This window comes from Vidua chalybeata, chromosome 7 (assembly GCF_026979565.1).
Source record: "Vidua chalybeata isolate OUT-0048 chromosome 7, bVidCha1 merged haplotype, whole genome shotgun sequence".
Classification (NCBI taxonomy): domain Eukaryota; kingdom Metazoa; phylum Chordata; class Aves; order Passeriformes; family Viduidae; genus Vidua; species Vidua chalybeata.
Genome location: NC_071536.1, coordinates 25,352,833 through 25,367,982, shown reverse-complemented (window position 1 = coordinate 25,367,982; position 15,150 = coordinate 25,352,833). Strand labels below are relative to the sequence as shown.

The 15,150-nt window shown below is 41.7% G+C and overlaps 1 protein-coding gene across 1 annotated transcript in view; it reads left to right on the top strand.

The window, feature by feature from the left end:
* Positions 1-507: 507 nt before the first annotated feature.
* GYPC (glycophorin C (Gerbich blood group)) overlaps positions 508-15,150 on the top strand; it is a 33,400-nt gene continuing 18,757 nt past the window's right edge. The window contains exon 1 of the mRNA XM_053947470.1: positions 508-655. Coding sequence (XP_053803445.1) covers positions 622-655 — 34 coding nt within the window. The 5' untranslated portion in view covers positions 508-621. The remainder of the gene's footprint in view (positions 656-15,150) is intronic.

Genomic DNA, 15,150 nt, shown 5'->3' with positions numbered 1-15,150 from the left:
TTGCTCTGAGCACAGTGTAGATTCATGGTACATGCTGATATAACTACTTTGACCCAATAAGTGCCATTCTCAATTTTCACCTGTTAAAAGGACAGAATCAGTCAGACTGTGAGCGTTAAGGGGGATGATGAGCAATGAAAACTGAAAGTTCTATTTTCAATCTTACCCACTAATGGTAGACATTTTAGGAAAGGGAGTCAGCAGCAAGTTTTGCACTTAAAAGTAATAACATCAACAGCAGTGGATAGGAGTTTGGGAAGTGGATTTAATAGGTGTGTCTAGATTTGGCTAAGAATGAAAAGAGCATTTTCTTTCCACTGGTTGCTGGCTAATAAAAGCAAAGGGGTGGAATACATCCAACTTGCAAAACTTGAATGCAGTTACTGCTATCTGCAAATGGGTGCCCCTCCCCGCTCATGTGAGCTACACAGGCAAAAGAGAATGACACATGTGCTGTTTCCTTTTCCAGTTCTAAAGGGGTCAGGAGCCAGGCAAGGAGAGCCCGAACAAGAGGAGCATTTTCCTGGGTTCGTCCAGCTGTTCTGTTCAATCCCGCCGTCAGTTCTGAGCAGGGAAGAGAGACTGTCAACACAAATAAGGCATTTTTCAAAGGCGTAAATTATGAGTTCCCAAAACAATACGACATCTCAACCACGTGAGTACCCTTACCCCCCTCCCCCCTTACAATAAGAGTGCATTTATCAGTCCATCGCTTAAGGAACAGATTGTCTAATGCATTTCGTATGGGGGGAAAAAGAAAGGAATGCTTGAGATTAATCCTGAAGGAAAAAAAGTTGTGAAAAAGCTGTTTTCTTTCTTAATTCTTTGTGTTTGTGTGTGCGCGTGTGTGAGGGAAGAACTGAAACAGGCTCTGCAAACTCTGGCTCCTGAACAGGACCACGCAAAGTTAGTAACGTTTCCGCCTAAACCCCAGCTTAGAAAAGTTTCATGTGAATGTTTTTCCCTCCCCCCCCCACCTTCAGGAATGAAGTTATAGAGCATTTTGAAAGCGTACTGACGCTTTTCTAAGATAGTAATGGTGCTGGCCAGCTTGCCTTTAGAGTCTCAAGCTGTCTGTGTGTAACATGAGACTCAAGCCACAAACTGACAGTCTATATTTAAAGCCACAATGTGTTTCTGCTCCTGGAAATTTAGAAACATGGGCTTAAGGACAAGCAAATTGGTTCTTCAGCAAGAGAGGGTACAGGAGGGCAAGTCCTCTGTTTGCATAACTCTGCATATTTCAGTAAATTTTAAAAGAGAGAATTTGGCCTGAACAGTCAAGCGAGCACAGAGGCTCAGCTGCCCTATGGTAGTGTTCATTTTGGGGCAGTATTAAAAAGAAAGGTGAAGGAAAGGGGGTGGATTATGATTTGATAAGCTGTGAAAAACTCTTGAGTTTTTGGTGCTGCAATATATCTTTTTTTTTTTTTCTTATGGTTTTAGTGTGATCTTTCTTGTTTTAATTCAAGAAAGTATGTTTGTTTTATTTTTAATAAATAAACTGCCAATAGCAGAATTGTTTATCAGACCATGGTATCAGTAATGAAGGCAGAAAGTACAGACAGCCCTGCTGGGAGCAGCCTGAAATTCAGGGTTTGATCCAGATACTGTTATAAGGATATTTGTTCTGTATGGCTGTAGACAATGACAATGTTTCCCAAGCTTTCAATGAGACACGCTGATCCAGCAGAAAAGACACAGCAAGCAGAAGCTCTGGAATCTGAACCAGCAATTTCTAGTTACCCTTTAGTCCATTTTGCAGATTCTAACCAAGAAAGATTAGCTGTTACCTTTATATTTTATTCTACTTCATTCTGCAGTTTAGAATGTTATATTTTGTTTTCTGTTATAGCCAGGAAAGATACAGGCAGGCTAATTCAGCATTCTGAGAGTTTGGGTTTGGCACAGATTGTGTAAATTTCTGCTATTGGTGCTTTCCAAGCATGTCCAGGAGGGTGGTCATGACTCACTGAGGTTCTTCTTGTGTATTGTGAAATATCAACAAGGGTCCAGACTCAACTTGCATATTTAGTGACAAGGTTGGCCAAGTGACACATCCAGGACCAGCTCTACAGTTCTGAATACATTACAAACAGCCTCTCTGGCAGACCCAGGTTGTCAAACCCCACAGAAGGCCCTAGGGGGAAACCGGATGAGGAGTTAATGCCCCATGGGGCCTTTTGTTGCCTCATAAGGAAAAAAGACAGATGCATCGGGTTCTCCTGGGTTTTTTTCCAATATGTGGACAGGAATTCTCAACTTGAATTATTTTAAGATCACATGATTCTCTCCATGAAAATAAATTGCTTGCAATCCAGCTAGGACTATTCTAGCTGAAAAATAGTAATGATATATTGTCTTTGGTTGGGGGTTTTGGTTTTGTTTTGTTGTTTTGTTTTTTTTTGTTTTGCTTTGTTTTTTAATTAGATGGATAAAATTTATAGATTAGGAACAAAAGTTAAAGGGAAGTCTAATAGTACCATATTTCTGTATAATGCAAGTTTGGTGCATTGATAATGGTTGAGGTTTTGAGGGAAGGTCTTTGGGAAAAGGGTTTTATTTCCTATTAAAATTCCTGCTATTTTTGTAAGAAACAAGACAAGAAACTGAAAGTTCAGTGTATTGACAGGCACTGTGCAGCATGGACAGCAGATGTTTGCCAGAGAGGCAGAATAATTGGGAAAACAAATTTGCTTCATAGCCACACTGAAAATCTTTGAGATGGGTGTGAAAATGCTTAAAATAATCATCAAAAACTTTTTTATACATATCCTGAACGTATTAATTTTTTGCTGAATACCTGCAGGTGAGACCACACAGCAGCTGCCAACTGATGTAAACTGAACAGTGTTAAGTTACCTAATTGCACATGTACTTTGCTTATCTCCTTGTATTCACCCACAGCTGATAAGGAAATTTTATTCATTCTATAAATGCAGTATGATCTGTCAATCCAAGGGGGAGCATGCACTGTTTCAGATTTTAAATATTCAGCTCTGTGAAGGCTGTAAATGTATTCTGCCTCTATATGGGGATGCTCCACCACCTCACCTTGGGCACTTCCCATGCCCAGCTCAGATATCCCCCAGATACCTGAGTGGGCTCTCTGTACACATAACAGAGGTGAGGGAGACAGTAACTCTGTGATGCATTTGCTTCCTGCTCAGATGAACAAGCATCAGATGAACATAGCTGCCTGACTTAACTATGAAACCTGAGGAACTACACAGGTTTGGCAGTCTCAGTTCAGCTGGCAGCTTTTGCCCTCTTCCTGTTAGACTGCAGTGACCCTATTTTGAGGCAGTGGGACAGCTCAAATGAAGTGAAGAATTAGGACAATAAACGTCACCAAGTCAAAAGTTCAACCTGGGGAGGCAGTGATCTGTGCAAAGCCATCTTTTTGGGTCAAAAGTGTTCACCCCTTTGGAGAAGGTCCTCGGCAATTTACAGGATTTCATCTGTACTCAGCAGGCTGGGAATGTTTGTGTGGAGTCTCTTATACTCCAAATGCCAGCTGTCAAAGGAGTTAGTGGTTAAGGAGAACTGTTTGTGGAGGCTTTTCTTCCTCATGACCCATCAACAGATAAGGTCCTCTTCCTGGAGGGATAGGGAAGCAGCGTGATGTGTGCAGTGCAGAAGAATTGGCCCAAAAGGAAACCAAGCAGCAAGGCTGGTCCTCAGGCCATGCCCCAGCTGCAGAGGAAGGAAGAGGGTGAGGAAGAGGGTGAAGCAAAGCCTTCTTGAGCTGTATGCACTCCCTCTGCATTGCCAGCTGTCCTCCAACAGTAACTGAGGCACTGCCCTGCTTAGGGAAGCAGAGTCTGGTGCTGCCTCTTTTTTACAAGCAGGAGGTCTTGGCTCCATCAGCCCAAGCTTCTCCACCTGCCCCGATGACAGAGGCTCTGGCAAAATGAGTCACATATGTGTGGGCTGTCCTCTCAGAGTGGCTGAGAGGTTCAAAGGTGGCTTCAGATAACGGCAGAGTGACTTCTGGCTGTGAATGGGGAGTGTGGCTCTAGGAACAGCCTTTCCACATCTTCAACTCATAATGAGATATATTTCGGGGCTGCAAACTGGTTCTTTTGTATGTTCCTGGAGCAATACCACTTGTCTTTCACACAGGGCCTGTGAAAAGCCTTGAATGAACCCTTTAGGTTTTTAATCATGTTATTCACACCTTGGCAATATATGTGATTTCATTGCCCTTAATCAACAGAAGTGCTTGCCTGTGACAGTAAGTGATAAACAAAAACAGAGGCTATTGATTATGAAAATCTGGTCTTCACGGGTAAACCTGTGAGCATTTATACACAAGGAAACTTACAGATTATAACAACCTCTCATTTTTAGCACAGAAATCTCCAAACCTATCCTACAAGCATTTATGTAAATTGAATGTCTCTGCTTGTATGTTTGTTTCCCACCACTGTGCATACGAATTGGAAAGTTTGGCTTTATACCCCAGGGCTCTCCTGACACCCTCATTGTCTGACATATTTATGTGAAAGTCTGGGAATTGAAAGGCTCGGAATGCACCTGAAATTTCAGTAATTAACAGCAGAAATGCTGGCAAACCACTGAACTGGAGGGAATAGGGAGGATGTCGATTCAAATAGGAGTCTGCTGTTTTAAAATACACAATTTTCAGCATTGCTGGGCATCATTAAAAAATACACAGTAGATGTTAAAGATTCAGGTTGTGGCTAGTTGTGTGCTTAAGCCTGTTAATATTATAGAATTATGAAATGTCTGCATCTCATTGCTGATACTGCTGCACCTTTCTTTCTAGGCTCTTGTGTAATATACCCTGTATCCATCACTATTCAAATGACTGAGTCCAATCAGCAAAGTCTTTTGTAAAACTGGCTTTCAGGACTGCATTGTCTAATGAAAGTCTATTTGTGTGTGTGCTCTGTGCAGTGCCTGTCTCTATTGTTGGGGAGGGATCAGTATTCCTATAGCATAAATTCAAGCCAAGAGAGGGATCTGATTGTGGTGGGTGCTGTACAGTCACCTCTTCTTCAAAAGTCTGGTAAAGAGGAGAGATTACAGGTGGGAGAGAAATGACTGCTCTGATGGACACTGCTAGTGAGGTGCTTTTAGCTGGGAAAAGCTGGGGAGGCAGGAGTTGGTTTGATTCCAGTAGATTTACTGGTGCAACAGCTCTGCTTCCCACTGCCTAATTTTGTTATGCATGCTCAGGAAAAAAATATAGCTCAGAAGTTATTTAGGAACTGGCCTGCTTGTTTCCCATAGAAAGATCAGAAAACCTTTGAAAACAGCATTTGACATGAGTAGGAGCTTTGTTTACAATTTTTTGCTTCAAAAACAATTTGTGATAGAAAATGCACGAAAAGCCCAGATGCCACAGTGACAAGAATATAGGAACACCTTGGGAGGGCAAGGATTCGGGCAGCAGACAATTGTGTTTTACTTCCTTAATTTTCTAAATCAGATGAATTTGACAGCATTACCCCAGAAATGAGTAGATGAAAAATTCACCAGCTGCCAAACATTCTGAAAAACTACTTAGAGAATGGAGAAAAGTGTCACTTGGAGAAATCAGGGTTTGTTTGCCAATAATTTATGAACATGAATGGAGGAAAGGCCTCCCTTCCCCAGATAATTTATTTGTAACTGATAACTGCATCAAATACCAACACTGCAATGCTGTAACAACAGACATGCACCTCATAATTTGACACTGAAATAAGATCTGGACTCCTCTGTTTCTTGAAGAGTCAGCACAATCTAATTCACACCAGATTCCTATCTCTGCTATGTTAGCATGGAAATCAAATGCACTGCCTGTGCTAAACTGATCCCCTATTGCAGATGTACCTTGCACGTGTAGTTTCACCAATGAGACAGCTGGCTAAGTGATTTTCCTCTTAATTAATCATCTCATATGCAAAAGATGCCAGTTTCTCATATCTTCTTCTCTTCTGACATATGTTTCACCACAGGGTTCTTCCTGATGAAGCAGAAAACTTCACTAAAAATCTCAATGGGTTAAACTTGTTCTGCTGCATTGGAGTTTTAAAGAGATTTTTCTTTCCTTTCCTCTGCCTCTCTTTTTCATCTTAAGAGGGAAAAAAAGAATTCAGTTATTTCATGAGGGTCTCTACCTCTTTTTTCTCCAGATAAGCCCTGAAACTGAGTTAAGCTTTTTATCAGTAAGTTGCAGGGGGGCATTTGAACACACCCTGAGACAGTTCTTTGTTATTGTGAGTGACAAATGCCTATTTTACTGGGGACTACATATTTAAAATATCTAGGTTTATGAGGCAGTCCACACCATACAGGACATGTGTGACAAGTTCACAGCCATACAGAATCAGACATCAAATCCTTATATATGTGTAGGTGTTTACAGTTGTGAGCAGAGACTCTTTTAGTAACACCAAACCTAGAAAACGAGTTTGAATTCTGTCTGTTCACATATATATACACACCCAGAGTGTAAGTATATACAATATACCTTATATCTGTATGCATACATACACAAAGACATGACTATTTATACCCACCATCCTTTCCACTACTTATATGGCTTCGTTTGTTCAGTTTTATATTCCTCTTCTAGCTCATCTGCTCTGGGAGAATTTGGTAGTTGCATCTTTAGGACAGTTTTCTAGAAATGCTGATCATATTAGTGTATTCATACCAAAATTAAAGTTATTCTTCAAAAAACTACCCTCCTTTGAAAACAAAATACTTATACAAGAATCAATTCAATCATGTTACATAATTCTGTGATCCCCCCCCAAACAGTTGAGAAGATTAATTAATGCTGGAAGAGATTTTGCAGAACTGTTATTCCAGATTAACCTTTTTTTTGGTAGGCAAACTTCTCTGTTGTTCATCTCATTTTCTTTGAAAAGTGTTCTTACTAAGACAAAAGATGCTTCGTGTCTGCTAATTGGATGTTTCAAAAATTTCAGTCACTTAAGAAGGGATGAAAAAGCAGGTCTTTATGGCTGACTTTAGATAAACCAAATAATCCTTACGTGAGACAAATAAACCACAAATCACTTAAACACAAGTGATTAAAGAGTTTCCTGTATGAATGAGTAGAGGGAAAAATATTTCTACTGGATGGTGAAAAGTTACCATAAAAATGTAGTCATCCAAGAGTTCAGGAAACTTGTGTACATTTTCAAAAATTCTGATGTTTAAAATGACATGCTGGATTTTTATATTTTATTTCTGTCTTCTAGAATATATTGTTGACTTCTGCTTTCAGGATTTTCTTAGCATGTATTAGGCCTAGAAGTTTACCAATTTTTTATGAAATAGTCTAGTCTTTTATTTCCTGAAACTTTATAACCAGCACTCATGAGCTACTTGAGGTTGCTTTTCTAACTGTCAATGGTTCATGCAAGTGTAAAGAGCACATTCCCAGTCCCATCCAACAAAGCAAGCAGGAAATTAAATCCTTGATACATCTGTGGCCTCTCTCACACCTGCTCTCTCATATTGTCTAGTTCAGATATCTTCTGCACCTCCTAATCCTACCTGTCTGTCCCTTTCTTAGCCCACAAGTAAATGGTCGTCTCTGAACATTCGGGAGACACACAGGTCCCAGCTGTTAAACGCCATTTCCCCCTTTCTCTCAAGGACCCTCCACAGTCCTGCCAGTGGGAAGGAAGAGGAGAACAGGTCAGGAAGACGTAGATCTTTCCCTGTCACCATCTGGGCTGAGGCCTTGTTTCCTTTGGGAGTTGCCCTCTCTTCCACTCTCCCTCTTCTCTATTGATTTCTCTTTGCTCTCTCATCTTCACAGCTTGCTATGAAACAACACCTCCCCTCTGCAGATCTTTCCTGTCATCACATAGCAATTTTTCTTTATAACTGAGATATGCTTTTTACATTCTGAATGACACGACTGGGAGAGATGATGATTGTCTGTCTCTCTTGAATTTCCATAATTATGTCAATGGCCTTTGATTTTTGGACTCTATTGCATAAAAATCCATTTTTCCCCACACTGAACTCATAGGGACCTTTTTTTTTTTTGGCTTAAAGAAGCTATGCTACCAGTTACTAATTGCAATTAAACCCTTGGTGGAAAGAGGGGCTATACACAGAATTACGCTGTATCTCTCTCTACAGAAAACCCTGCATAACATGCTGAGTACACTAGGAAACAAATTTGCAGTTGGGAACCAAGTTCCAGCTTCCCCTTTGCTTTGGGAAAAAAGGCAAAACCTTTTGCAAAACCACTCCATATGCTCTGAACACTGTCACTTTTCCTGTTACTCAACCTATCCCTGCTCCAGTCATGAAGAAGAGCAGAGTGTACAACTTCTGCTAACATCACCAAAGCCAAGAAGAACCTTGCTTCTTAATCACCAGGTCAGGGAGAGGAAGGCCAGGTTGGCTGGGACTTTGAAAAACATGGTCTAGTGGAAGATGTTGCTGACCATGAGGGTGTGGTTGGAAACAGAAGGTCTTTAAGGCCCCTTTCAACCCAACCCATACCATGATTATATGATCCAAAGGGGGCTTGGTAGGTCCTTCTTGTGAAGGCTGTGTCCACCTAAGTTGAAGAAATGAATTCTTTTGAAACCTTGCTGATTGCCTTTGGCACTTTACCATCTCCCACTAAGAGCTGTCTACTCATCATACCTACAGCTCAAACTGTAGGTAGGGACTGGACCCATGAACATCCTTTAAAAAGTGAAAAATCCCCCTCTATCTTACCTTTTCTATAACTGAATGTATCTGGTTCCTCACAACACCTCTTCCCAAGTCAACCATCCCACACCCTGACCCAAGAACCCAGATCTGATTTGTACTTGCTGTACGGGGGACAATTTGAAATTACTACAAATCCAAGCCGTTACCACAAGGGTAGTGACACATCACCACACGGCATGGTGAGAGATGGAAAAGATGGTGTTATACAACCCCCAAAAGAAGCTGGTTTTTTTCATACCCTTGGTTATCTGAGTCTTTCCTCTGTCTCCAGTTCTCCAATTAATGTCTCCTTCCTACTCATGATTAATAGCAAGATTTCCACTCACATCCTTCCCATTTCCTCTTGACAAAATACAGTCTTCTTCATTGCAAAAGTGCATCCTTTTTCCTTTGCTTAGTCTGTAAATTTCTCAGGGCAGAATGATCTCTCCCTCCATCTCCTTTCTAAACAAGAATCACCAAATAATTATTTGACACTTTGGTGCTCATGTGACTCTGACCACATCTGTCTTCTCAAGTTACCTCATCAAGTTGCTGATTCTGGATGTATTTCAGCCTCCTGAAGCATGAAGATAAAATGCAAAAAACAACCTTAGGTATGACATCAACTGGTAATGCATATCAAGCTGGAAGGACTTTAGGGGTTTCTCCTTGAAAATATTTTTCCCCTAAACACATTTATTTGTATTCTCTGAGATAGTCTCTAGACTGTGGAGATCAAAGAGAGCTGGAAATCCAGCAGGGTTTTTAAGTGCATTAAAGGTACCGTGTTTCAAAGCCACATGCCTGAACATTTAAGCACCATGGAAGAAATGAAATAGCAGGTGGTAATACATGTAAACATGATTGCTCTAATCTTAATACTTTCCAATTTGTCAAAGCCTAACTGTGTGAGAAAGAGCCAAAATAAAGGAAGCTGTGGGCACATGCAGACACATATGAGAGCATAAAACCCAAGGACACCAGCCAGCTTTGGGTTTTTCCTTTCAGCCACATTTCTGATCTTGTAAGTCATTTACAGTAACAAGGATGTGTATTTACCAGACTTATGTGGAACCTGGCAAATCTAAGCATGGAGTGCTTCTTGAGAGATTTGAATACAGAAATGTAATTCTCTGCTGCACTTCTTTTTGCTGAGGTAAAAAATATAAAATGCCATCCACTATAGAACAGTGGCATATTGTAAATGTCTGCATATTGTGAATATATATAGAGACAGTCTGTAATGTACCTCATTTAGCAACTGAGACATTATATAAATATTTTCAGGTGCTTTCACAGAGTCAAAGTGAGACAAAATGAGATTATTTTTCTTTTTATTACTCCTAAAGAGATGAGAAAATATTAACAAGTGGTGTCCACCAGATCTAACCCTTTCCTATCATAAGTTTTTGTGCATGTTTTCTGTACAGCTCTAGCTGTAAGTTGAAAACTTCATCAAGATCACCTAAGATCCTGGCCTGTAAACAAATACTCAACTATTTGTGTGTCCTTCCCGTTTCTGCAGAGTTTCTCAGGAAATGCCTTACTTACTGCAAGCTGCCATTGCAGCGCTGAAATCTGTTGTTGAGATAATTGTACCCCAGAACTTGAGATTGATCATGTTGATTTTTCTGGACTTTGTATCAGAATTTGCTGATTTCAGATCTTAAGTTTTTAATACTACTCTGCTTCAAATGCCTTGGTTTAGCTCACAACAGACTCGTCTACTATCACCACAGATTTTATTGAAGTCAAAGTGATTTATCAATGGTAACTAGAACCCTTGTAGGAAACACTATTGAAGACTGGGGGTAGTGGGGAGCAAATAAAGATAAACTGATCCTGTATGCTCCCAAAGAAAACCTCCTGCTGATTCAAGGTTCTTGCACATTAAGAAAAGATGTCTGTGGCTCCTGAGCTCATTCCCCCTGTGGATTAATGATCCATAAGGGATTCTTTGTACCAAGGAGGAGTAAATCACCCATCCTGCTTTTGGCAGACAGGAACATAACTGGGGAGATAAATGCTTTTACATTTCTCAGAACTTTGCTGTTGCTCCTGGGTAAAAGATTTCCCTTCTGGAATCCATTAAAATCTGTGAATCTCAGACAAAGACTCTTCTTCCTCCTCCCACATTCCGTGTGAGATGCTTAATCTCAGCATCCTGGGGACATAACCATTTGTGAGCTGGAAAAAGAGCATGAGCTGAGCCCTTCTGCTCTCAAGGTACCTTCTCTGGCTTCCTTTGCTTGCAATGAATGAAACCTTTCATTTCTACAGCCTCTGACTTATGTCAGAAAGTTCATGACTGACTGGAGCAAACAATGGGTTGGCAGAGAAGTATGAAACTCTTTAAAATGTGGCATTGCTTAATAAATAAAGATCACCTTCAAACACAGGGGAGAAAGTGAGATGAGGTACAGCTGCATGACACTGTTTTTAAGAAAAAAATGCAACCTGGATTTTTCCTCCCTATTCCTCTCAAAGAATTGCATTTCCTTTAAGGAAAAGGTCATGCCTTCTTTCTCAGGCTGCTACAAGCCTTCCCCAGACAGGAAGCATATCCTGTGTCCTGTTTTCTCCAGAGTTCAGTAGCAGAGCAGTCAGGAGTGTAACTTCCACACTGCTGCTCACACTGTGCTGTTTTTAAGTGACCTGAGTACCAAATCTCTGGCTGAATCTTTCCCCCCTCAATCGTGGTGCAGCCCCAGGGCCTTGCAGAGCTGGCAGCTGCTGAAGATGGCCAGAGGGAGAAATACAAACTCCTCCCTTTTTGAGGTCTGGATGGTTATTTTTGTCAGATATGAAAGTGCAGCAGTCACTGGGGGGAGATGTGGGAGGGTGAAAAGCACGTGTTCTATAATTGAAGATAGTGTCTGTGTTTTATTCCAGAAGAGAGGGGTATATTTTCTTCACTGAATGAGAAAAAGAGACTTGGAAACCGTAACAGGTAGCACATGCCATTTTCCACCCAAGTGATTTCCTTCACAGCTCACACCTGAGAAGAAGCTGGGGATCAGCCCTCCCCAGTCATGCCCTGCTGCCTGCAGCACAGAGCAAGGTCCAGGACCTGTGGGTGGCCAAGGGAAGTTTGCCAGGGAAATACGGATAAATGTGGGTGTTCAGCTTTGCAATTGATTTTGTTTTCCACTACTTGGCACTTTAGGGCACCAGCTTGCTGTCTGTGGACATGAGCATCCATATCCCTTAGAGGATAATTTCCTCCCACTCCTCCCTCCACTGAAAATATCCTTGGTGGGAGGAGATGTAGCAAGAAATGCAAACTCTGTCCCTTAACAGACACAAAGCCATGGCATGTCAGCTGTGGCCGAGCGTCATATGTCTCTCCAGACTCCCAGGGCCACACACATCTGTCTTTTCCATTCCCCAGCCTTGCTGGGATATTTCCAATCCATCTTCTAGCTAATGGGATTTGGTACCAGTTTTCCCTGTCCTTTGTTTCACTGTCATTGCACGATGAAGTGATTTTGTAGCATTACCAGAGCTGCCTGTGTGTCTCCCTTAGCCCTCACCACCTGTTAGGTTACACCAGCATTAGGAAAAGAGACTTCCTTTCCCAGGGACGATGCCACCTCTTCCCATCTGCTACAGAATCCATGACAAGTGATGGCTAATGTGGGTTTGATCCTGATGGTGCTGGGTTTTCTTGACTAACCAGGACTTAAAATCTTTTTAATCTCTGCCCATGGAAGTGCTGCATGGAGCTGATGGGCTGTCTTACCCACTAGAGCCAGTAGCAGATGCTTAATGGAGAGTTAAAGCACAGGCCGACCACCAAGGGATCTGAGGAATGGGAAAGTTTTGAGCCAGAATTAGTAATTCAGTGTTTAAATGGGTGCCTTGGGGTGTAAAAGCTTTTGCATTTACCAGAGTTTCTCATATGAAGTACTTTAACCTCCTGCTCACATCCACACTCAGCACTTGGTGGGAATGAGCCTTGTCTGCCGCTCTTCTTGAACGAGGTCTTTCAACTTGTAGTTGAAAGAATTCAACCTTTGAAGCTCAGCATTACTGAGTGCACAGCTGGTGGCAGGGAGCAGGGAACTCCTCTGTCCAGTTCTCCAAGGTAACTCCAGTGCCTGCAGGGGTGTGTGACCATGACTTTATCATTTTGTCCCCTCCATCTGTGCAGCAGCTGCCCACCCCAGCAATGATAAAGGCTTTTGTCTGAAGCCAGCTGTGCAACCCAGCACAGCACAAAGGTGCTGGTAAGCCTAGCCCCTCTCTCGGAATGCAGCCAGGGCAGGGAACATCTCTGCCACTCCTTCTTCCCTCCTCATTAAGCGGACCTCCTGCTTCTCAGGCAAAAATATCCAGTGTAAGGTCTTTAAGAGTTAAAGCCAGACTGCTGTGTATGACCCTTCTTTACAAAGCATGTGCATCTCCTAGGGAGCTCATCTTGCTGACTGTCTCCTAAAGGGACTCTCAAGAGCAAAGAAGCTAGAAGGACAATCCTCAGAGCTCCTGCCTGTGTGTTTAACACTCATGGGTGTAGCAGGGGAACAGGGAAAGACTACCACGTCTTGTGAAAAGAGCCTGATGGATTTGGAAAAACAGACATTCAGGTCTTGTGGAAGAAGGAATTAAAATTGACAGAGAGGCTTGTAAAGCTGGGGCCTGAGGCCTGTTTTATCAACTCCTTTAAGTTTTCTATTTGATTTATACAGACAGAACCAAAAATATGCAAAAACGAAGTGGGCTTTACTCCTCTCTTGTAGTAGATACATACTTGTGTCCAAGCCTTGCCATGGCATGAAGCACAGCACAGCTCCCCCTGAAATAAACTGCAGCCCACACATATCTCAGGGTGGAACTTGGCTCTTAAACAAAATTTAATGGGAGTCTGCTCTGGCTGAACTCTACTTATGACTTCATATTTTCCAGGGCTGTGCTACTGCAGTTGGCTTGTTCATTTTTCTTTCTTTTTTTTTTTTTTTTTTTTTTTTTTTTTCATTCTCTGTATAGTAATAGGTGTTTCAGTGGGATAACTTGACCTTATGAGACTGTTCCAAAGCATACTTCTCTGGAGGCAGTGATAAATAGTTTTGCTATATTATGAAAGTGCTTTGAGAAATTTGCAGGCTGTCTCATGACTTCTTGAGAAGGCAGACTTCTGCAACCTGTTAGGCAGCATCAACTGGTGAATTAAACTAGGAAGTTGGAAAGCAGAGAAAGTGGACAGAGGCTGTATATTATGTTTCTGGCTTGATTCTATCATGTTTCTCATACTCATAAACTTGAGTTTTCAAAACTTTTACCATCAGCCCAACTGAGCAGGTGGAATGTGTGAGAGAAGTGATTTCAAAGGAAGCAGAAGCAGTTCAGCAGTGAGAGCTCTTGCAAATCCCACCTTGGATATGAAGCACTTGGTGTTTCACTTGGTGTGTTGGGAAAGTGCCCTGCTTTGAGCCAGTAGGGCAGCAGTGGCTGCTGCTGCTGCTTGGCCACAGAGCCCCATGGCTGCCGATGCATCTGTGGAGGAGCAGCACCTCTGAAGGAAGAATGGCACAGGGAAACAGCTCTGCCCTAGGGTCCCAATCTGACAGCTGAGAGAGGGGCCTGAATTCTTAGTGCATTCCAATATAATTTTACACAGGAAATGCCAAGCCCTGCTTTTTCCATGGCCTTCTAGAGCTACTGTACTTCAAAGGAGTCACTAGACTCTGAATGACTGGAGTTCTCTGCTCTGCTCAGAGCACTCTAGAAAAGAAGTCTCCAGCTTTAACCAGCTGCTTTTCTCTTTATGCTTTTCTTCTGGGGAACTTGTTTTTCCTGCATGTAAATTTATGATGTATTTCAACCACTCCAAAGAGCATTCCTGCTTTTTGCCCTCCCTGTCTGCACCTAGCAAACCACTCCCGGTTTGACAGTCAGACTACAGATTGACTTGGATCAATTTGCCAATAAGTAAATAGTCCTCTAAGTAAACAGTAAATATGAGTAAATAAACAAATATTAAATGGGGAAAGGGGCTTTCCTTTTTGTGAGCTGGTTTTCTGCTTGGAAGGAAAATGTTTAGGAACAAGAATGCCCTTTACTGCAGGAATGTAGTAGCCAGCTCAAATCACAACAATTCACTGTCAGCTTTCCTCCATGGATATTTCATACACTTGGAGCAGTCCAAAGGCTTTACAGTAAGTGAAAAATATGTTGATCAGAGAAGTACCATAGCAAGCATTTGTTGCTATTGAAAACTACTAGACCATATTTCTTTGCTTAATGACACACATTAATCCTCCATTGAAATTTCCAGGGCTGTTCAAGCTGAATCTGGATAAAGATTTAAAATACAGTCCAAACTATAAAAATGTAGCATTCTGACCTAAAAAGGAGCTGGAAAAAAAGTCTCAGCAATGTTCCTTTGTTTTTTCCTTTGCTGTTTAAACTACTAAGGATGTCATCTACCAGCTTTGAAATGGTTTCAAAAACATGGCATTTTTT